Source organism: Leptodactylus fuscus, chromosome 6 (assembly GCF_031893055.1).
Source record: "Leptodactylus fuscus isolate aLepFus1 chromosome 6, aLepFus1.hap2, whole genome shotgun sequence".
NCBI classification, from domain to species: Eukaryota; Metazoa; Chordata; class Amphibia; order Anura; family Leptodactylidae; genus Leptodactylus; species Leptodactylus fuscus.
The window spans coordinates 116,186,467-116,211,156 of NC_134270.1; the positions used below are offsets into that span (position 1 = coordinate 116,186,467).

Consider the following 24,690-nt stretch of genomic DNA (forward strand, 5'->3'; position numbering starts at 1 on the left):
GGGTGGGCATATTGTACCCCTGTATACCTCATTATGGACAGGTATTCACATATCCCACTAGCAACTTTCTTATATACACGCTCTCTGAAACTGGCACCTCACTGGTAGTGGGATTTCCAGTAGCAAAGTGTAGCTCCATCACAGAACATTTCCAAGAAGAGATATCCAAAGGATGCTCTTGTACAGTCTCCTGGCCTTCCGCATGCATCTTATCATTAGATAACATGAGGTCAATATGTATATGTTTACTTCTTGTATTAAAGCTGTGCTCCAGGTCATATTTTTACATCATACAGAGGCTTAAAAAAACTATTTACTATAACTAATAGCTAATACTATATTATATACTAATACTAATAACTATCATACTATCTTATTGACAACTTTATACTCTGTTATGTACAATATTTGCAAAAAACAATAAAAATTGTATTAAATAATAATAACAAATACTATATACTTACCTGTTCGATCAGCCGTGGATCCAGTAGGGAGTCTCCATTCGTTTTTCCAGTCTTCCTGGCCATAGGCCCGCACAGTGTCACTCAATCAGTGGCTTATAATGTGTCCAGATGGATGCACAGAGACCGCAGGATCCCCGACTGAACAGACAGTAAAGTATAAATTATGTGTTATTTTAAGCCTTTCTATGCTGTTAAAATATGACCTGGAACACCCCTTTGACATTGCTCATGTCTTCATGGAGTATCACATGTGAAAATTGCCATCATTGTAGTCCTATTATTTTGCTTTCTGAACAATAGCTACACAAAATTGCTTCCATGTCTCAACTTGTTTTATCTTCCCACAGACATTCATTGTCTTGAATAAGAGCAAAGCAATATTTCGGTTTACCGCCACCAAAGCCTTGTACCTGCTTGACCCTTTTAACCCATTCAGAACGGGAGCTATTAAAGTGCTGATTCACTCATATCCTTTATGAAATAAGTGGTGGTCTGTTGTGTTAATATCATGGTATCCACTAATGTAGTTATATATGTACTTTAGAGGAGTCACTTATCTTAGGGGTTACGCTAGGTTCACACCTGCGTTCTGGTCTCAGTTCTGTGCTTTCCGTCTTCTGCATGCATGGGGTTTTTTAAATCCGGACACAGAGTACTGCATGTCCGACTCTGTGTCCGGATTAAAAAACCCGGTTTCGTGGCGGAGAGCATAAAACGCTCACCGCCGCTCACGGCCGGACAGCTTTCTCACCCATTCAAATGATGGGTGAGAAAGACTCCTGCAGGTTTCCATCTCCTGCCTCTGTTTTATGCAGGAAACGGAAACCTGCATAATGGCATGTCGGGCGCAGATGTGAACGAACCCTTACTTGAGATTAGAAATTTAAAGGGACTTTTTCATTAGACCTCAGCATATAGCCTAGCCCTGCAGATTGACTAGAGTCACCTGAATCAAACACTGTTTTCCCTTTGTGACTCTGTGCCTCCATTGCCCAGATATTTTAGTATGCAAATGAACTCTTTAGTGTTGCCACTTACCTCTTTGGCGTGATCACAATGCCCTTATTGATCCAAAAGAACTCATTTGCATATTGACAAAAACATAATATCTTGGCAACAGAGGCGCAGATTCACATAGGAAAAATACTTTGATTCAGGTGACCCTACCTGTCTCCATATCTGTGGGGCGGGGTTGATATGCTGGATAAAGACAAAGGTTATGACATATGCATTATTTTTTCTGGTCAAACTGACACAACCAAAATGACAACATAAGTTTTAGTAATAGGAGATAAGAATATATTGACAAAGATTTTAGTGCATATAGTGCACTACTTTACGAATCTTTCTTGAGAAGACCAAGTCGAACCTTTGACATGCCCCTAGTATTGACTAGAGGTTTTCAAATGTTAGGAAAGATGAATGACGCAGAACAATGGGCATGAGATCAACCCTCACAATTAACTGAACTCTTCAGCATTAAAATTGCAACACCAAGAAGTTAGAGTCTTAAAATTCTGGAAATCATAGGATAGATAGACATGTTAACCCCTTCCCGCCGATGGCACTTTTTGACTTCCTGACCAAGCTCCATTTTTCAAAACTGACATGTGTCACTTTATGTGGCAATAACTTTGGAACGCTTTAATTTACCAAAGTGATTTTAAGATTGTTTTTTCGTAACACATTGTACTTCATGTTAGTAAATTTTGGTTGATATGTTTTGTGTATAATTATGAAAAAATAGGAAATTTGGTGAAAATTTTGAAAAATATGCATTTTATAAAGTTTGAAATGATGTGCATTGCATACAGATAGTCAGACCGCCAAAATTATATCATAAATCTCATGTCCCAGATCTCTGCTTTATGTCGGCATCAAACTTTAGTCGCCCTTTTAATTTTTACGGACATTATAAGGTTTACAAGTGAAACAACAATATTCAAAATTTTCAAGAAATTTTCAAAACCCATTTTTTAAGGGACTAATCCAGTTATGAAGGGCTTTTGAAAGACCCTTGTATTAAAGCCCCCAATAAATCACCCCATTTTCAAAACTGCACCCCTTAAATAAGCCAAAACAACATATGCCTAGTAATTTAACCCTATAAGTGCTTAACAGGAATTAATACAAAATGGAGGTGAAATTTTCAAATTTGATTTTACTTTACTAATATTTTCGTTTAGCCCTAGAATTTGCACATTCACAAGGGATTAAAGGAGAAAACGCATCCCACAATTTGTTAGGCAAGTTCTCCCGACTACCATAGTACCCCACTTGTGGGTGTAAACTAATATATGGACGCACAGCGAGACGCAGAAGGGAAGGCGCGCCAAGGAGCTTTTAGAGGGCAGATCTGGCTGCGATCAGTTTCAGGAGCCATGTCGCGTTTACAAAGCCCTTGAGGTGTCAAAACAGTGGAAACCTCTAGAAAGTGACCCCATTTTGAAAACCGCACCCCTCAAAGAATTCATCAAGTGATGTAGTGAGCATTAGTAACCCCGAAGTGAATATGTAAGCTGTGCGGAGTAAATTGGGTACACCAAATCCCATTCTATCTTCCCACTAGCTCCTATGACACGGATAGGGAAGAGGGGCATTCTGGGGGATCAGCGCTGGTGTATTCTCTCTCATAAGCTCTAAATATGGGGTGTCCCCTGAAAACGCTCGCACAGCTTATACATTTCCTTCTAGTCGCAGCCACTTACGTCCTAATGATTTGGCGACTTTTGGGGTTTTTGTCTTCACATTGTACAAGCTAGATTTTTATTTTCTGGCAATGTGGCCATATGAGGGCTTGGTGTTTGCGGTATTAGATGTACTTCTCAATGCCACCATTTTGGTGCCTGTAACTTATTGACTACATTTTATTAACTCTTTCTGGATGGGATGTAAAAGGAAACATCAATTCTGCCATTGCTTTTTAGCATTTATTTTTTTTCCCGTGCAGCGTACACTATAAGTAACATGTTACCTTTATTCTGCGGGTCGGTACGGTTATGGCGATACCTGATTTATATGATTTTTTAATGCGTTGCTATTTGTGCAGAATAAAATTCAATTTAGGGAAAAAAATCAATTATTTTTGAATCGCCATCTTCTGAAAGGCATACCGTTTTTATTTTTCGCTAGACAAAGCTGGTTGAGGGCTTATTTTTTGCGGGAAGACCTCTTCTTTTTATTGGTACCATTTTGGTTTTCATCTGACCATTTGATTACTTTTTATTGAACATTTTGTAAGGGAAAGGTGGTGAATAATCATTATTTTGTGCGGTTTTCTACGGGGTTTTTTTTACGCCATTTGCCGTTCGGGTTAAATAATGTTTTAATTCTATTGTTCAGGTTATTACGGACGCGGTGATACCAAATATGTAATGTTTTTTTCTATTTTTCTTTATTTTACATAATAAAACATTTTATATGGGGAAAAAGGGATTTTTGGGTCTTTATTTATTTCTATTTTATTTTAAACTTATTTAAACTTTTTTATTTTTACTTTTTTCAAACTTTTTTTTTCTGTCCCCATGGGGGATTGAAGCAGTGATCGGCTGATCATTGCTTCACTAGATGTAGCTGCAATACACGTGTTACACGTGTATTGCAGAGTATAGGAAGCTGTCAGCCTGTGTAGACGCACAGGCTGACAGCTTCATTTACGGCAGGATCAGCCAGGTGCGAGGACGGGGTAAGTGAAGGGGCAGACCCGGGGTCACTGATCAGACCCCGGGCTGCCCCCTACGAACACCGGCACCCCCCGAAACCGGCGCGGGGGGTTCCGATCTGCACCATATTACACTGTAACCCCGGAAGTGCCGGTGGTCATGTTGACCGCCGGCATATCAGGGGTTAACACCCGCGATCGGACCCGGTTCCGACCGCGGGTGTTACAGGGCATAGTCAGCCGTGTATTACGGCTGTCACCCGCTGTGCATGGTGTGCGCACACAGTTTCTGTGTGCGCACCATGCATCCGCAGTAATAGTACGGCGGTTTGTGGGAAGCCCTTCCCTGCAGCGCCGTACTATTACGGCGCATGTCGGGAAGGGGTTAATGATATACAAATGATAAAAATCAAAAATTGAAACAAAATATTTTTAAAAACTTGACTAATTTAGCATTGAATGTAAGCACAACACCATAAATGTTCTTATCTGCCTTTGCATGCTATCAATGAGGTTATTAATGGTTCTTGGATGAATATTATGACATGTTGAATGTACTTGGGCATGCAAATCCTCAAGATTGCCTGCTGTCAGTTCCCATTGCAATTGTCCACCAATAATGTCCCAGATGTGCTGAATGGGAGACCAATCCAGAGATGCTGCAGGCCATGGTAGTATGTATAGGCCATGCTGGTTGCTCAAAGAAGCACAAGCAACATGCGGCCTGATGTTGTCCTGGTGAAAAAGGGCAACTTAGACACTTTGGAAAAATGGCTATACCACTGGTTCCACAACCAAATCAATGAAACACTGAGCTTTTTGTGTACCTGAAATTAAGACTGAAAGGTACCTGCGACGTTGTGCAAACACCTTCTGATAGTTCATGGTCACACTGCTTGCTGCCTTACGCTTGTGATGTAACATCCAATTTCATTTGCTGGACAGAGTGCATCACTATGCCCCATTCGGATGGTCGGTCCATGCAAAGGATTACCTCCTGGCACATATTGTTATTAATCCAATTCTTCATCATTCCCCAACCAAAAATGATATGATAAACCAGAGTCTCTCAATTCTGCCACCTTACTGGCACCTCGATAGACCGGAGGCATGACACAATCACCCACCATCATTTCGTCTAATTTTTGAGGTTTCTTGTAGCAAAAAACTTTGGTTTCAATCTGACTTTTATGTTCCCCCACTTGCCACAGATTGGAGTTAGGTGCTTTACAATTGGATGATTTGTAGATCTTAGTGACATCTGCTACATCCTCATGTGCGTAACCGTATAACTTGTCCTTCTTGGTGTTGCAATTTCAGTGCAGTATATATTATACTATCCAAATTAGCACTGCTAAGAATAAGGATGTGCACTATATACACTACAGTATTGCTAGTGTACACAGTGGTGCCTATGTGACCATAACTGAGGGCTTCCTTTGCAAGTCACAGCGATGGGAATTGAGAGCTAGATACCGCTCCCTAGCTACTGGTTGGGGCCAATAGCAATAGACAGACAAGTACGTCACATGTGGTAACTGTAGCAAAAATGTCTTTGAAACCAGGGCCTATTATAATGAATAGTGACAGACAGGAAGAAAGAAGGTCATAGGTAATTCACCATCCCAGCCATTGGTTTCTAGAATCCTCTCAGGCATGACCAGAGCCACCGGTTCGTATGGTGCGTATGTTAGCTTAAATTTCCTTAACTTATCTTCACAATATTCAGTTTTTTTATTATGATAACAATTTTAACAAATTGCGTTTTCATGACAATGAGTGAACCGCCACCTTGGGCCAAAAATGTGGAGTAAGTAATATTTATCTACTTTGTCTACTTTATGTCTAGTCTTTTATATATTGGTTATACGGTACTCTAAAACCATAAGACGGATAATATTGGTTATCTTCAGGGTGCATGCTCATGGTGCGGCAGTTACATGCCGCCAATACCCTGCCCATATGTGACCGCCAATGAGTGCATCATTATATAGTATAATTGTATTTTCATTGACATCCAAATGTGATTGCTGCACCGTGACCAGCAAGTAAAGCTGGGTTTATATGTGGATTTTTAATTAAGAACACCATGCTTTTTTAATTGCAGTAATGAGTAATATATGTTACCACGGTACGCTTTTCAGCTGTAAACTAATGCTATCAACTGAACTGGTTAAAATGTGTTACTCAACTGAAATGTATAGTGAAATGAGCTGCATTGAAAATAGCTTTAATTTCAAGCATAGTGTGAACCCAGCCTCTATAGATATTTCATAAAGCTGATATGTTGGATGCAGGAAAAATGAACAAGGATCTGAGCAACCTTGACAAGAGACAAATTGTGATGATTAGGCAATTGGTGAGAGCATCCCCAAAACAGTATGTCTTGTGGGGTATGAAATAGTAAAAACCTACCAAAAGTGGTCCAAGCAGGGCTGCATCTTGCCAGAGTATAATAAGTGGACGCCCAGGAGATGTGGTCAAACACAACAAACAATGTTACTCACCTCCCCTGGACTACGGCGCGACTCCCTGTTCTCTTCAGCACTTCTGTCTGATGTCAGAGACGTATAATGACGCCATCGTAACCCACTCGACCACCGAGGACCAATCAGGGAGCACCACTGAAGAGAACAGTGAGCCACGCCTGGGTCCAGAGGAGGTGAGTAACAATATTTGTTGTGTTTTGATCACTTCTCCTAGGCGTCCACATATTATAGTCTGGAGTCTGAAGATACCGATATTTTTTTTAAATGTCTGATGTAATTTGCCAGAAACTAGCTATATTTCTTCATTTATAAATTCTAGGTACACATTTACAGGCATTTACACTTTTGAGTCTTTGATAAAGATCTTTGCCCGAGGGTTTTGCATCGACAGCTTTACATTCCTCAGGGACCCATGGAACTGGCTGGATTTTTGTGTCATTGTAATGGCGTAAGTGGAAGGTAGACACTGTTGTGGTCACTAACTTGCTCACCCAGATAATACATTTTACTGACTTGCTGTTTTTTTCAACTAATCGCTCTCTGTTGATATTATATGTTATTAATATTGTTGTTTATGCATCCAATATGTTGTATTATAATAGTTTTTTCTTAGTTAATAATTCATAACTTAAAGTAGGGCTGAATTTTACAACAATGGGATAGTACAAAAAATGAGTTTGACCATACATACTAACTGTGGAAAATATATACGAGAAAATGGGAACTTACCAATAGATGACTGGAATGGTAATAGGATGACTCAGTAGCCAGATCATGGAATAAATGGGTAATGGTGACAGTAGTCAGATGATGGTGGTATTGTTACATGACAAATGGACGATAAACAAAGCCTAACTAGTTAGCCCTGAAACTTTTCCTAGATGTTAATGTTTATGTTAATGTTTATGTTATGTTATGTTATGTTAATGTTTATGTTAATCCTTAATGTTGACCCTAACAACAGAGATCACCAACCCTCACTGTCCCAAAACAGATTTCTGTTAGAAACCCCTATGTACAGTTACTGTCCCTGATAAAATTGGATCACTCTAAGGAGACTAGAAAAAATCCTAAACAGATGAGAAAACCAGCAACTAGACAGGGAACCTATGCCTATCAATCAGGTACTCTGTTCAGATGCTTGTCCTGAATCTATACAGTGTATGGAGCAAGAAGCAGACAGCTCTGTACACTGATTTTTTTTATACATGCAAATCAGCGTGCAATTGCATCGGGGGCGGAGTTTGATTTCACAAATTTGCCTACAGAGAAGCATGATAGGGACAGAGGCTGAAAATATCAGTAATGGCTACAGGAGAGACACTGGGCACTGATTCCAGAGGAGATACAGAGCATTTAAAAAATTCCGTAAGCAAATCTGGTAAATCAGGTCCCCTCACAATGCACTTGAAGGATGATTTCATATCCATAAAAAGACTTGACTTGTATTGCTTCATTGGCTTGTGGCCACAACTGTATGATTCTTCTTTTCTTAAAGGCCTCTACACAGCACAGTTTTTGATCCAGAGGCATTTTGGATCTGATGGAATCCCTTTAAGGCCAGGGCCCTACGTTGCGAAAAGGCAACATTTTGGGCATGGAGAAAATGCAGTGGCAAAAAACGCTGCATTGCACAGTATCTGCAAAGTGGATGAGATTCTGGCTAATCCCATCCAAACATTGCAGAAAAATATCCACAGTGGAAAGGCTGTGAAGAAAATCAAGGCACGTCAATTATGTACCTACGGAAATGCTGGCACTTTCCATATAGGTATAATAGGGGCTGAAAGTTCGCAGTGGAAAACTCTGCAGACTTTGTTTGAAAACACTGTGTGAAAAAAAAACATGTTTTTGCCACTTTCTTTTCCACAATGTTTTTTGACTGTGGCTCACTACATGGGGCTTGAGCCTCAGAATAATACTATAATATACAGTAGTACTGCACACAATGGCCCTGGTGCTGCTGTAGAGACTGTGCATGGTGCTGTACATCTGCCCACACATGGCTCTGAGGCCTACCTTGGTTTGTTTCTTATCTAATCTGCATGACCTAGCAAGTGCACAGATTATGGCTGCTTGGTATTGATTTCCATTGTGTCAAAAAAAAACTTAGCGTATGCTCATGTTTTATTGTTATTTTTTTAGTTATACCACAGAGTTTGTAGATCTGGGAAATGTGTCAGCTCTCAGGACATTCCGTGTCCTTCGTGCACTTAAAACAATCACTGTAATTCCAGGTTTGTATCATTTTTTTATCCTACTTTTACTTAAAAAGCTTTAATGTTTTATTAGCCTTTACAAGACATTTTGTTGATAATTCCAGTGGTGACCACCTAATGGCCTCATGTACACTTCATAGCCAGGAATGTGTATGGTGACACACAGAGTCTCTATGGTTCTGTATTGTGAAATATAGCATGCCTCCCAACCATCCTAGATCCAGCAGGACAGTCCTGGATCCCAGGTTCTGTCCCACTGTCCCAGTCAGTGGGACAAATGTCCCGACTACAACTAAGCTGCATCAGGAGGACACAAATGGGCTGCATATAATGGTGATGTAGGGGGTCCCTGCTTTATTATTCGGACCCTGTCTCTGCTCGAAGAGCAGTAGGCGCGATATAAGTGATGTCACTTACATTGTTTCTGCTGCTCCCTGAATGTTTCAGACCAGAGACAGAAAAGGGGACCAGCAGGAGAATAGGGCGAGGCGAGTATTAGTATTTTTCTATGTTTGATACTGTAAGGGGACATAATACTCTGGGGCCAACTGCAGGGGGACATTACACTGTGGCGGAAGCTGAAGGGGGGCATTATACTGTGGTGGTAGCTGTAGGGGACACTATTTTATCAGGCAACTTGAGGGGGACATTACACTGTGGGGTAACTAGAGAAGGACATTGAGCTGTGGGACTCGGGAGGCAGACAGGAGGGGGACAATAAACTGTGGGGCACTTGGAGCTGGACATTATACTTTATTTATTACTTGTTATATACATTATTCTCCTAGGCACACCAGGAGAGGGATTTTATACTGTATTTATATATTTTATTATGTAGGGGGCAGCTGGAGGGAGACATTATAATGTGGGGGCATACTATATCAGGGTGATTATAGAGGCATTACACTGTCGAGAGGGCAAAGAGAAATGGATGGGAATGGGTGGAGTCAAATCATAAGTGGGTGGGACTAAATTATCACATTCTTTCCCTTACAGCCCTTTGATAGTTGGGAGGTATCCTATAAACACTCCATGCGGTGCCATGCCTTCATCCATGTGGCATACAGTTCCCTACATAAATTGCTCATAGGAGCGCACACCTCCATAATGTGACATGGTACAACATAGATTTCTATAGGCTCTGTATAAGGGGTCCATACAACACTATGCTGCACGTATACAAGCTTTCTATAGATGCTGTTACAAGCCGCGTTTTACTCCAGTTGGTACTTTATAACTTGTGATATCTACTGTCATTAAATGGTTAACACCAAGCTGTTAGTGTCAGTTTCACAGATTCACACCTCCAAGCCGGTTGTCTCTAGTATCATTTACGCAAATTGTCCATGTTTGTTTCCTTACTTCCCTGACCCCCTATAACCTCCGGCGCTTAATCATAGCCCTCAATTAGACTTTGACCGTGTCTCTATTTTATCTAGTAAGATGCCAGAAATGTCTTACTGTCTTGTTGTTTATATAGCACCAGCCTATATCACAGTGTTGTACAATGATGGCCATCCTCACTCACTGTAATAATATAATTCCCTAGTTACATATGCTAGATCTAGGACAAATGCAGCATGGCAAAGCGGATGTGGCTGGATTCATATTTTCTTCAGAACAAGGCAACCAGGGATGAGATCCAAAAGGCTTGGCTATGGAGAGAACCCAAGGGAGCATAGCATGATTAGATACGCAGCGTATGTGATCATAGTGGCTAAGCAGCATGAAACAGAGACACCATGTGGCATCTGTTCTCTTCACATGGAAGGAGACTTGTACAATGTGACCATCTAGAAATAGTGTAGTGCTTACTATCATACTGTATATGTACATTGTAGTAGGATACTGATATATAGACAAGTCTATACTATGTCAATGCACTGTGACTCATTTACCAAAAATAAACATGCTCCTAATAGGATAAGCTGGGGAAGGGTAATCGGGATGGTTTTATCTTGTACATCATGACCAATGGTTTAACCAACCATACTCTAAACCATATACTGGGGTACATATATTCCTATATTCCTCATATCAGTCCCTGTTCCCAATGGAGTTTACAATCTGCAAGTTTAGTAAAGTGAAAAAAGTATTCATATCCTGAAAACAGAATGGGAGCACAGGACCTTCTCTTCCAATTGGTAGTGTGGTGATGCCAGGCAGCACCTGAAAGGGACCGAATATTTATCACTAGCTTTTTACCCGCGACTTCGTCTGCGGTGATTTGAGAATTGGGCGGACACAGACGTGTGAAACTGTAAAAGTGCTTTAAAAAGTTTGGTGGGCTAGCAAATGTGATTTGATGTGTTATATTGTGTATGTTGTGATACAGACAATGTGATGTGTTATACAGCCTGTGTACAGGAGTATATATGTATCAGGTACTGTATATAGCAGTGATAGATAATACATGTAATTATATAGTATATACAGCCTGTGTACAGGAGTATATATGTATCAGCACTGTATATAGCAGTGATAGGAGATACATGTAATTATATAGTATATACAGCCTGTGTACAGGAGTATATATGTATCAGGCTCTGTATATAGCAGTGATAGGAGATACATGTAATTATATAGTATATACAGCCTGTGTACAGGAGTATATATGTATCAGGCTCTGTATATAGCAGTGATAAGAGATACATGTAATTATATAGTATATACAGCCTGTGTACAGGAGTATATATGTATCAGGCTCTGTATATAGCAGTGATAGGTAATACATGTAATTATATAGTATATACAGCCTGTGTACAGGGGTATATATGTATCAGGCGTTGTATATAGCAGTGATAGGAGATACATGTAATTATATAGTATATAAAGCCTGTGTACAGGAGTATATATGTATCAGGCACTGTATATAGCAGTGATAGGTAATACATGTAATTATATAGTATATACAGCCTGTGTACAGGAGTATATATGTATCAGGTACTGTATATAGCAGTGATAGGAGATACATGTAATATATAGTATATACAGTCTGTGTACAGGAGTATATATGTATCAGGTACTGTATATAGCAGTGATAGGAGATACATGTAATTATATAGTATATACAGTCTGTGTACAGGAGTATATATGTATCAGGCACTGTATATAGCAGTGATAGGAGATACATGTAATTATATAGTATATACAGCCTGTGTACAGGAGTATATATGTATCAGGCACTGTATATAGCAGTGATAGGAGATACATGTAATTATATAGTATATACAGCCTGTGTACAGGAGTATATATGCATCAGGTACTGTATATAGCAGTGATAGGAGATACATGTGATATATAGTATATACAGTCTGTGTACAGGAGTATATATGCATCAGGCACTGTATATAGCAGTGATAGGAGATACATGTAATTATATAGTATATACAGCCTGTGTATAGGGGTATATATGTATCAGGTACTGTATATAGCAGTGATAGAAGATACATGTAATTATATAGTATATACAGCCTGTGTACAGGAGTATATATGTATCAGGTACTGTATATAGCAGTGATAGGTAATACATGTAATTATATAGTATATACAGCCTGTGTACAGGAGTATATATGTATCAGGCACTGTATATAGCAGTGATAGGAGATACATGTAATTATATAGTATATACAGCCTGTGTACAGGAGTATATATGTATCAGGCACTGTATATAGCAGTGATAGGAGATACATGTAATTATATAGTATATACAGCCTGTGTACAGGAGTATATATGTATCAGGCACTGTATATAGCAGTGATAGGTAATACATGTAATTATATAGTATATACAGCCTGTGTACAGGAGTATATATGTATCAGGCGCTGTATATAGCAGTGATAGGAGATACATGTAATTATATAGTATATAAAGCCTGTGTACAGGAGTATATATGTATCAGGCTCTGTATATAGCAGTGATAGGTAATACATGTAATTATATAGTATATACAGCCTGTGTACAGGAGTATATATGTATCAGGCACTGTATATAGCAGTGATAGGAGATACATGTAATTATATAGTATATACAGCCTGTGTACAGGAGTATATATGTATCAGGCACTGTATATAGCAGTGATAGGAGATACATGTAATTATATAGTATATAAAGCCTGTGTACAGGAGTATATATGTATCAGGCACTGTATATAGCAATGATAGGAGATACATGTAATTATATAGTATATACAGCCTGTGTACAGGAGTATATATGTATCAGGCACTGTATATAGCAGTGATAGGTAATATATGTAATTATATAGTATATACAGCCTGTGTACAGGAGTATATATGTATCAGGTACTGTATATAGCAGTGATAGGAGATACATGTAATTATATAGTATATACAGTCTGTGTACAGGAGTATATATGTATCAGGTACTGTATATAGCAGTGATAGGTAATACATGTAATTATATAGTATATACAGCCTGTGTACAGGAGTATATATGTATCAGGTACTGTATATAGCAGTGATAGGAGATACATGTAATTACAATGTGATGTGTTGTATTGTGTATGTAGTGATACAGACAATGTGATCTGTTATATAGTGGAAAGCTATATGTAAATGTGAGTGAGTAGAGTGAGGGCTACTCCTGAGGTGACAGTAAGGAGTGTGCAGGCAGGTTGAGGCAGGAAATGCCAGGCAGTGTGTGTGAGTCTATAGCTGGGGCTAGGAGTCCTGCTTTTGTGAGTCTCCTGCTAGGAAGCCATGTTGTTTAGTGGCACCAAAAGTAGCCTGTGACTCAATCCTAAGGGAAAACTATGTTTGTGGAAAATTGCACGCAAATCCGTCCAGGCGTTTTAGCGTGATTGAGGAACAAACATCCAAACTCACAAACATCCAAACATCCAAACACACAAACTTTCACATTTATAATATTAGTAGGATTGGAGTACGATTATTTTATGTCCCTGCCAAGACTTCAGCGCTGCATCTCAGCAGTACTAAGACACCATGAACATGGAGACAAATATGTATACTTCATACTGATGTGCAGATTTGATATATTTCATTCCCACATAATGATTAGTCTATATGGTCATATTTCTCATTCATTCGCAAGATCTTATATCTCCACCGCAGCCTCTTACATGATTAATATGGGGTATGTTAAAGATAACAAATAGTCTACTTTACCTGTTCCAGGCTTGAAGACGATTGTTGGAGCCCTCATTCAGTCTGTGAAAAAATTGGCAGATGTGATGATTCTCACCGTTTTCTGTTTGGCTGTCTTTGCACTAATTGGTCTTCAGCTATTTATGGGAAATCTGAGACAGAAGTGTGTCCTCTGGCCACCCACCGAGGATGCCTACGAATATTACAGAAACTTGACCATAAGTTCTATGGAAAACGTAACTTTATACAATGACACTGAGAAGTTCACCAACATATCCATAGACTGGACTGACTACCTCAATGATGAGTGTAAGTGAAATGACAAATTTAGTGTCAATTCATGAACGTTACATATGATCTTTCACAATTTAGTCATGTTAACGTTAGACTGCTGTTGCACTGAATAATAGGAGCTAGAGATGAGGGAACAGTCAAATATTCGAGATTCGTTTCGAATAGCCCCTCAATATTTGACTATTCGAACGAATATCAAACCCCATTATAGTCTATGGGGAAAAAATACTCATTTCAGGGGATCCCACCATTCGACTAAGGAGAGTCACCAAGTCCACTATGACACCCCAGGAAATGATGCCAACACCCTGGAATGCAACTGGGACAGCAGGGGAAGCATGTCTGGGGGCATCTAACATGCCCAAGTCACTGTATTACGTCGGGATCCCTGTCAGCTTGCGATATGCGGGAGCTGACTTTTTCCCATAGGAAAGCATTGACCAATGTTAATTGGCCGAATGCCATACAGAGTACAGCATTCGGCCAATCAACGCTGGTTCTGCCGGAGGCTCGTCTGTGTGGAGGCGGAGTATAAGATCGGCCCAGAATGCAGACTGCTGTGGACCGAGCTTATGCGCCGCCTCCTCCAGCAGAACCAGCGTTGATTGGCCGAATGCTGTACTCTGTACAACAGAGATGCAGCCGAGCTCAGCGCACGGCCAGCTCTGCTACACTGGAGATGAAGCAGAGCTGGCCATGCGCTCAGCTCGGCTACACCGGAGATGCAGCAAAGCTGAGTGTGCGCTGCGTTCTGCTACACCCGAGATGTAGCAGAGCTGAGTGTGCGCTGAACCCTACTGCACACTCAGCTCTGTTGCATCAGAGATGTAGCAGAGCTGAGTGTGCACTGAACCCTGCTGCACACTCAGCTCTGCTACATCTGAGATGCAGCAGGGTTCAGCGCACACTCAGCTCTGCTGCATCTCTGGTGTGTGTGCTGAGCTCTGCTGCTTTTCCAGTTTAGCAGAGCTGTGTCAGCTCTGCTACATCTGAGATCGGACCACAATGGAAACTGCTGTGGACCGATCTTAGACTCCACCTCCTCCGGCAGAACCAGCGTTGCTTGGCCGAATGCTGTACTCTGTATGGCATTCGGCCAATCAACGCTGGTCAATGCATTCCTATGGGAAAATGTCAGCTCGCGCATATCGCAAGCTGACAGGGATCCCGACCAGATAGAGCCCCAATGAGCTGGGTGAGTAACATTCCCCCCTAAATAAAGGTAATCCCTAGCTAACCCTGCCTGTACATCTATCCCTGACTCACAGTCACATAGTTCACAGTCTCAAATTAACCGAATGTTAAATCCACCATTCGTATAAATTGGAGGTCACCTGATTTAGCCAGCCAATTACTTTTTCCAATTTTTTTTCGATGCCTCTGTTGTCGTAGTTCCTGTCCCACCTCCCCTGCACAGTTAATGGTGCAAAAAACGCGCCTGGGAAGGTGGGAGGGGATACGAATTTTTAGTGCGTTTGCCCCGTGGTATTTGACTGTAATCGAATACCTCAAACGGCCTGATATTCGATCGAATATCTATTCGATTGAACGGTGTTCGCTCATTTCTAACAGGAACTTAAAGGGGTTGTCCACTTTCAGACTAATATTGAGAGACAAATGTTATTGTTTGTATAATAAAAAGTTACACGATTTTCCTACATATTTTCTGTGTTAATTCCATACGGCTTTCTAGATTGCTGCTTGCTGTCATTCATTCTGTTACTTCTAGTGGATAAAATTCTGACCATGGTCATGTGATTTATGGTCCATGGTCATGTGATGTACAGTTCATTGTCATGTGATGGACACACAGGTGCACAGCTCGTTACCAGGCAGATGTCCGATTACTGTGTTGTGACTATAATAAGCATATAGGAGCACTGATTGCTCAGTAATGGTGGGGGCTAGAGAAATTATGCCAACTGTGCTGGAATCAGTGACATCTATAGAAAGACTGGAGGTGGTGAAAGGTCTTCTATAAGAATAGTAATAGCAAAAGATGTCGTGTATATGTAAACTGTATAATGATATGCAAAGTGAACAAAGACTCTAAAGATAAGTATTATTTAATAAGCGATGTCAGGTTCTCAAGTACATTTATTCTTAATTTTTCTACGTCAATCTAGCTAACTTTTACTTCTTGGATGGAGCACTGGATGCTCTTCTGTGTGGGAACAGCAGTGATGCTGGGTGAGTGTCATTTATTTTCATTCTGTGGACAAGAAATGCAGTTAAGAGAGTTGTAGAGGATTAAACAGACACCGCTACTTTCTTCCAAAAACATCATCACTCTTGTCTGTGGCAAGGGTCTGGAGTTACAGCTTAGCACCATTCACATCAATGGTATGAGCTGCAGTACCAGACCCAGCCCATAGGCAGAAGTGGCGCTGTTTCTAGAAGGCAGCATCAGTTTTTGTCTAATCTCGTACAACACCTTAATATCAGTAGTAGCATACCTCTATATTTGTGAATGTTTCAATGTCTGCTTTATATTTTTTCATGTTGGCTACATGTGACTTAGTAAATTATCTTAATTGACTTATTATTAAATTCTCATTTTTGCTTTAATTAGTTCATGCAGAGATCAAAGCTTCAAATTTTATGAATCCTGGCTGATCCATTTATAATGAATGCCATTGACAGTGAAATCCCACTGATGAGACTGAATTAAGCTTTCTTTGGCAACACACTTAACATTAGAACAATATCTTTCTGTTGAGACGCATTGCCAAGTAAGGCTTAATTCTGACTCGTCACTTGGCTTTTTCTACCATTCAGCTCAGCCTATTATTCTGGTATCTCCTATTATTTTGGTATCTACACCACATCCTGATACAGCAGTGAATTTACCTACCAGATCATGAGCTGATGGCAGCTGCCATATCTCGCGCCTGCCTCACTATACCTGTGGCCACCACACACTACCTTCCTCTATACTTATAGAAATGCTAGTGATTTCCCTATAGCTATACTGGAAGCTGAAAGTCTGCAGAGAAAACCTTTTTCTGTAAAAAGTGTTGCAGGAAAAACCGTGATGTGTTACCGCCATGGTTTTCCCTCAGCGCTTTTTTGCTATTACGTGGGGCCTTAGATTTACTTGTGTTTAGCTGTTGTATTTTATAACAGGCCATTAGGTGCTTTTTCCTCATATATTACATGAAAATCTCTATACAGAACTACTCTGCATGTTGCATCACATGTCATAGGGCAGTAGTCACCAACTTTTGTGGGTTGCAAGTCACTTTCACATATGACAGATGGTGTTGAGCTACACTTAGCTTTACTATACTTCCTTATGTAAGCTTTAACTGGAAAAAGTTTAATATTCTTTTGCATTACTGAGGACACGTACAGCTGTTTTTGTGGTTTAGTTGTCTTTTTGGAACTCTGACCATGGATTATGAGTGTACCTTCTACCAACAGGAAATGCCCAGAAAGTTATACATGTATGAAGACTGGAAGAAATCCAAATTATGGGTACACCAGCTACGACTCTTTCAACTGGGCTTTCCTGGCACTCTTCAGGCTGATGACTCAGGACTACTGGGAGAACCTGTTTCAGCTGGTATAATTCTCCTAATACTCCTAGCTATAAACAGTAGTCAGGGTGATGCCATGTTTCTGAACTAGAATGCCTTTGTATGGTGCCTCCAGACTGCATAGAACCAGACGTATTCACATTGCTATAGGTGGAGGTCAGTAGTCTCCAACCGGGCAATTCCAAGCATGCCATGACATCCTTCAGCATCCTGACATCCTTCAGCTGACAGGGGATTGCTGAGAGTTGTAGTTTTGTAACAGCTAGAGAGCCTCAGGTTGGAGAGCAACAAGTACGACTAGGTTCACATATGTGCCCAGATTCCATTTGAGGATTCCGCCCCCGAATCCGCTTGAAAAATCCAGAGAGAAAAGTCCTGCATTTTTGGGGCGGAATCCCAGCGGACTCAATTTTATTATAATGGATCCACAGGTTTCCGTGGGTAACTGCTTTTTAAGCGGTTTGGGTTTTCTGTTTTTCTGGTCCTCAAACGAATCCAAAAAACAGAAACTGGGCGCAGATGTGAACCCAGCGTTAGGTACTTTTCTTCTTCAATACAGCTGATACAATACAATCACTTTGTTTTTCCTTCTAGACCCTGAGAGCTGCGGGTAAAACCTACATGGTTTTCTTTGTGTTGGTGATATTCCTGGGCTCATTCTATCTCATCAACCTCATTCTGGCTGTGGTGGCCATGGCTTATGCCGAACAGAATGAAGCCACCATACAGGAAGCCTTAGAAAAGGAAAAAGAATTCCAAGACATGCTGGAGCAGCTAAAGAAACATCAAGAAGAGCAGGGTCAAAGGGTCAGTATGTAACACAAGTGATACGTATACCCTAACATCAAGGGGAAGCTCGGCATCTGGGAGTTCAAAAAATTTAGGAAAGATTAGATTACAATCCTACAAATTTCATAGTTCAAATCTTCCCGCAATCCTTTGCTGATTTAGTATCTGCAGTGTACTGTTATCCTATACGGGTTGTCCGGAAAGTAAGTACATAAAATAAAAGGGTGGACATTAGCTGATATATGAAGCGTTTTTATTAATGAGCATGTGACCGGAAATGCACCGTTGTGGCGCTGCTGGTAGACCGAGATGACGGTTTTCTATCCCTCGTAGCTCCATGTAAAAGGAGAAACAAAGAAGATTTTTTCTTGTGGGGACATGTCAAGTCCATTGTGTACGCAACGCCTGTGCCAATCCGCAAAGAGCTCGTGAACCGTATCCAGGCTGCGTTTGTTGCGGTAAGGGCCACGCCAGGAGTCTGTGAACAGATGTGTTAATCCATCTCCCGACATTGAACTGCTTGCATTGAGACAGGCGGCAGCACTTCGAGCAATTGTAATAAGTAACAGTGATTAAACTGATTTCCCAATAAAGCGCTTTCTCTTCTTCATTTCCCCTTTACATGGCGCAGCGAGGGATAGAAAACCAACATCTCGGTCTACCTGTAGTGCCACAATGGTGCATTTCCGGTCACATGTTCATTAATAAAAATCGCTTTATATACCGGCTAAAGTTCACCCTTTCATTTTGTGTACTTACTTTCCGCACACCCTGTATGTTAGGGGAAAAAAAAGCTTTGTTGCTGCATTATAGAAGGTTAGTTGGCTTATGTTTTTTACACTCGTACATATGCAACTCTGAAGTATAATATTTAGGTCATTTGGTTGGTATCTTAGGTTACCAATTCATCTAATGTTTTTTGCCTGTTTTGAAGAAGTAACAAATGGAATAAAATATAGCTATTTCTATCCCGGGACCGATAACAGCAGAAGACTAGTGTGTTGATCTTGTGGGAGAAAGTGACCTATGTTCTCATGTTAGTTGCATGTGACATACTGTAAGAAAGGAGGAAGAGGCAATGTGGAGACCACTGAGAGAAAGTCTATAAAGATGTCTGTTCAGCCACTTTCTGAAGTCCTTTAGTGTTATTTAAATACATGGAAAATTGGAGATGACCAACATAAATTGTCTGATGCAACCACATTCCCAACTACCTGAGAGGACAGCTCTTGGTGTACCATTCCATTTTCACATCTACCTTCTTGTTTGTTGAGATTGCAGCAGATTGCAGCACCTATGGAGACTACGTGCCTTTTATAGCTCTCACTATCCAGTAAAATGGGTAAATTTCCTGCCCTTTTGGGTTTCAATAGCCATATGGGTTGCCTCTTCAGTGCATGCACCCTTGAAGTAGTTTAGCATTCCCATAGTTATAGCCACCATGAACTTGAGAGGACTGTATGCCGGAGAAGGCACTTCGTAGACTTCTAGTGTATGAGCTATTCCACCCTGCAGCTGCACTAGAAATTGGAGTGTTTTGTCAGTGTAATGTTCTGTAGTGACAGCAGCCTGCGCAGTGCACAAAGTGTTATTACTGCTAGAAGTAGTAATGTACAGTGCTCCTGTGACCTTTCATATAACTGTAATCTGATGAGCTGATCCTTCTCGTATTTACGCTTGCACAACTTGGTAAAACAGCCAACACAGCAGTGAGCAAGAATCATAAGAAGTATGATACTCAGAAACAGCAAGACTTCAAGAATACACTTGGGATTCTGGAGATCATTTTCTTCAGTGCCTCTGATTGTTAGTTCTGCAGGCAGGATTCTTCACCTACATTAAATACTTCTCTATAATCCTCGGTCCCTAAGGCGTCCTTAGCAGTATCGCCTCTCAAGATCCTTGCCTCTGTTACTAAGTATCACAGTTCACCTGCATAATCCACTCTAAATATAGACCTAAGGCCTGAAAAATATTCTGTAATAGCTTTGGTTGGATACCATACGAGAAAATGACCCAAGAGCTTTATCCTGTGGGTCCGAACTATTGTACAGGGAAGAGGCGAGCATTCATTAGCCTTGGCATACATTAAAGGGGTTTTCTGGACCTAAGTGAATATCTCATCTAGAGCAGGGATCAGCAATCTTTGGAACGCCAGTTACTGTGAAACTACAACTTCCAACATGCTCCATTCACTTCCATAGGAGTTCCAAGAACAGCAGAGCAAGTATGCATGCTGGGAGTTGTAGTTTTTCAACAGCTGGAGTGCCGAAGGTTGCCTACCCCTGATCTAGAGGATAGGTCATCAGTATGTGATCTTTGGGTGTCCAACACCCAAACCCCACACAGATCAGCTGTTCGGACAGCCTTCATGTGCCAGAAGCCGATGCAGGTGACTGGAGCTCTGCAATTCTCCAGAACCAGTGGATAGGGCTGCTGCGTTGTTCCTATTACTTTAATAGGAGCAACCTACACAGGCACCCCATCCACTGTATCATCTTGTGTCTGGAGGCTGCCAGAACAACTAATCTGTGCAGGGTTTAGCTGTGAGACTCCCACACATCACATACTGATGACCTATCTTGTGGATAGGGGCTCAGTATGAAAACTCCTTTTAACAGCATGGATCGTATAACTTCCATAAAGTTAAGAGGGCCCAATGTCCAAATTTCTATTTGTTCAAAAAATATATACAACAAATGTATTTGTTATCCTATGGGTGACAGGTGGCTGCTAAATGTATATGTCATAAGATTTATAATAGCTTTTCATCACATATCAGTTACAGTGGATGCTGGTAAAGATTATGGACTGAATTGCCACTATTGGGCATAGACTGTAACAGATGGTATTCATCATCCATAGGTTTAATGACCTTTTTTTAATAGATACGTCATAAAAACCTCATGATGTACACTACATGAAGAAAAGTATTAGGCACACCTCCTTTTCTTTGAATTTAGGTGTTTCAGTCAGTCCCAACGCTGTAGGTGTATAAAATCCAACACCTAGCCATGCAGTCTGCCATTACAGACATTTGTGAAAGAATTGTTAAAGAGCTCAATGACTTCCAGCATGGAACTGTAATAGGATGACACCGCTGCAATAGGATGACACTGCTTCAATAGGATGACACCGCTGCAATAGGATGACACCGCTTCAATAGGATGACACTGCTTCAATAGGATGATACTGCTGCAATAGGATGACACTGCTTCAATAGGATGACACCGTTGCAATAGGATGACACCGCTGCATTAGGATGACACCGCTTCAATAGGATGACACCGCTGCAATAGGATGACACCGCTGCAATAGGATGACACTGCTTCAATAGGGTGACACCGCTGCAATAGGATGACACCGCTGCAATAGGATGACACTGCTTCAATAGGGTGACACCGCTGCAATAGGATGACACCGCTGCAATAGGATGACACCGCTGCATTAGGATGACACCGTTGCAATAGGATGACACCGCTGCAATAGGATGACACCGATGCAATAGGATGACACCGCTGCATTAGGATGACACCGTTGCAATAGGATGACACCGCTGCATTAGGATGACACCGCTGCATTAGGATGACATCGCTGCATTAGGATGACACCGCTGCATTAGGATGACACCGCTGCAATAGGATGACACTACTGCAACAAGTCCATTTGTCAAATTCCTTGCCTCCTAGATATTTTATGATCTTCTGTGAGTCATATTATTGAAAAGTGGAGGAATTTAGGAATCACAATGCCTCAGCCACAAAGTAGAAGACTACATCAAAGTTACAGAGTAAGGTCACTATGTGCTGAGGCACATAATGTATAAAAGTCGCCAACGCTTTGCTAAATATATAAGGCCTGGTTCACATCTACGGTAGGTATTCCATTCAGTGCTCTATCTCCCAAACTGTGGGGGTTAGAGATGAGCGAACAGTGTTCTATCAAACTCATGTTCGATCGGATATTAGGCTGTTCGGCATGTTCGAATCGAATCGAACACCGCGTGGTAAAGTGCGCCATTACTCGATTCCCCTCCCACCTTCCCTGGCGCCTTTTTTGCTCCAATAACAGCGCAGGGTAGGTGGGACAGGAACTACGACACCGGTGAAGTTGAAAAAAGTAGGCAAAACCCATTGGCTGCCGAAAACATGTGACCCCTAATTTAAAAGAACAGCGCCGCCCAGGTTCGCGTCATTCTGAGCTTGCAATTCACCGGGGACGGAGGTTTCCATCCATTTAGCTAGGGCTTAGATTCTGGGTAGGCAGGGACAGGCTAGGATAGGAAGGAAAAGACAACCAACAGCTCTTATAAGAGCTAAATTCCAGGGAGAAGCTTGTCAGTGTAACGTGGCACTGACGGGCTCAATCGCCGCAACCCAGCTTTCCGCGGATCCTGAATGGAATACACTGACAGTGTATTCCCGTATACCCGATATATACCCCCGATACCCGTTCCAACGGTGTGCCCCCCCACCTTCACCCCAGAAATACCCTGCAAGTCCCCTAGCAATAGAATTGGGGCTATATACACCCACTATTTTTGCTACTGCCATATAGTGCCATTGTCTGACTGGGAATTCAAAGAATATATTGGGCTTACATATCACTTCAATTCCAGGGAGAAGCTTGTCAGTGTAACGTGGCACTGACGGGCTCAATCGCCGCAACCCAGCTTTCCCAGGATCCTGAATGGAACACACTGACAGTGTATTCCCGTATACCCCATATATACACCCCAAATCCCCGTTCCAACGGTGTGCCCCCCCCACCTTCACCTCAGAAATACCCTGCAAGTCCCCTAGCAATAGAATTGGGGCTATATACACCCACAATTTTTGCTACTGGTATATAGTGCCATTGTCTCACTGGGAATTCAAAGAATATATGGGGGTTACGTGCACCCACAATTTTTGCTACTGGTATATAGTGCCATTGTCTCACTGGGAATTCAAAGAATATATTGGGGTTACGTGCACCCACAATTTTTGCTACTGGTATATAGTGCCATTGTCTGACTGGGAATTCAAAGAATATATGGGGGTTACGTGCACCCACAATTTTTGCTACTGCTATATAGTGCCATTGTCTGACTGGGAATTCAAAGAATATATTGGGGTTATGTGCACCCACAATTTTTGCTACTGCTATATAGTGCCAGTTTCTGACTGGTAATTCAAAGAATATATTGGGGTTACGTGCACCCACAATTTTTGCTACTGGTATATAGTGCCATTGTCTGACTGGGAATTCAAAGAATATATGGGGGTTATGTGCACCCACAATTTTTGCTACTGGTATATAGTGCCATTGTCTCACTGGGAATTCAAAGAATATATTGGGGTTATGTGCACCCACAATTTTTGCTACTGGTATATAGTGCCATTGTCTGACTGGGAATTCAAAGAATATATGGGGGTTACGTGCACCCACAATTTTTGCTACTGCTATATAGTGCCAGTTTCTGACTGGTAATTCAAAGAATATATTGGGGTTACGTGCACCCACAATTTTTGCTACTGGTATATAGTGCCATTGTCTGACTGGGAATTCAAAGAATATATGGGGGTTATGTGCACCCACAATTTTTGCTACTACTATATAGTGCCAGTTTCTGACTGGTAATTCAAAGAATATATTGGGGTTACGTGCACCCACAATTTTTGCTACTGGTATATAGTGCCATTGTCTGACTGGGAATTCAAAGAATATATGGGGGTTATGTGCACCCACAATTTTTGCTACTGGTATATAGTGCCATTGTCTGACTGGGAATTCAAAGAATATATGGGGGTTACGTGCACCCACAATTTTTGCTACTGCTATATAGTGCCAGTTTCTGACTGGTAATTCAAAGAATATATTGGGGTTACGTGCACCCACAATTTTTGCTACTGGTATATAGTGCCATTGTCTCACTGGGAATTCAAAGAATATATTGGGGTTATGTGCACCCACAATTTTTGCTACTGCTATATAGTGCCAGTTTCTGACTGGTAATTCAAAGAATATATTGGGGTTATGTGCACCCACAATTTTTGCTACTGCTATATAGTGCCATTGTCTGACTGGGAATTCAAAGAATATATGGGGGTTACGTGCACCCACAATT

General features: G+C 41.1%; 1 protein-coding gene across 1 annotated transcript in view; it reads left to right on the forward strand.

Annotated features, from left to right (window-relative positions):
* Positions 1-24,690, forward strand: part of LOC142208541 (sodium channel protein type 4 subunit alpha-like) — a 137,662-nt gene that overhangs the window by 54,572 nt on the left and 58,400 nt on the right. The window contains exons 3-10 of the mRNA XM_075277133.1: positions 812-929; positions 5,845-5,935; positions 6,934-7,062; positions 8,760-8,851; positions 13,990-14,268; positions 16,380-16,443; positions 17,677-17,818; positions 18,387-18,599. Of these exons, the coding sequence (XP_075133234.1) occupies positions 812-929; positions 5,845-5,935; positions 6,934-7,062; positions 8,760-8,851; positions 13,990-14,268; positions 16,380-16,443; positions 17,677-17,818; positions 18,387-18,599 (1,128 nt within the window). The remainder of the gene's footprint in view (positions 1-811; positions 930-5,844; positions 5,936-6,933; positions 7,063-8,759; positions 8,852-13,989; positions 14,269-16,379; positions 16,444-17,676; positions 17,819-18,386; positions 18,600-24,690) is intronic.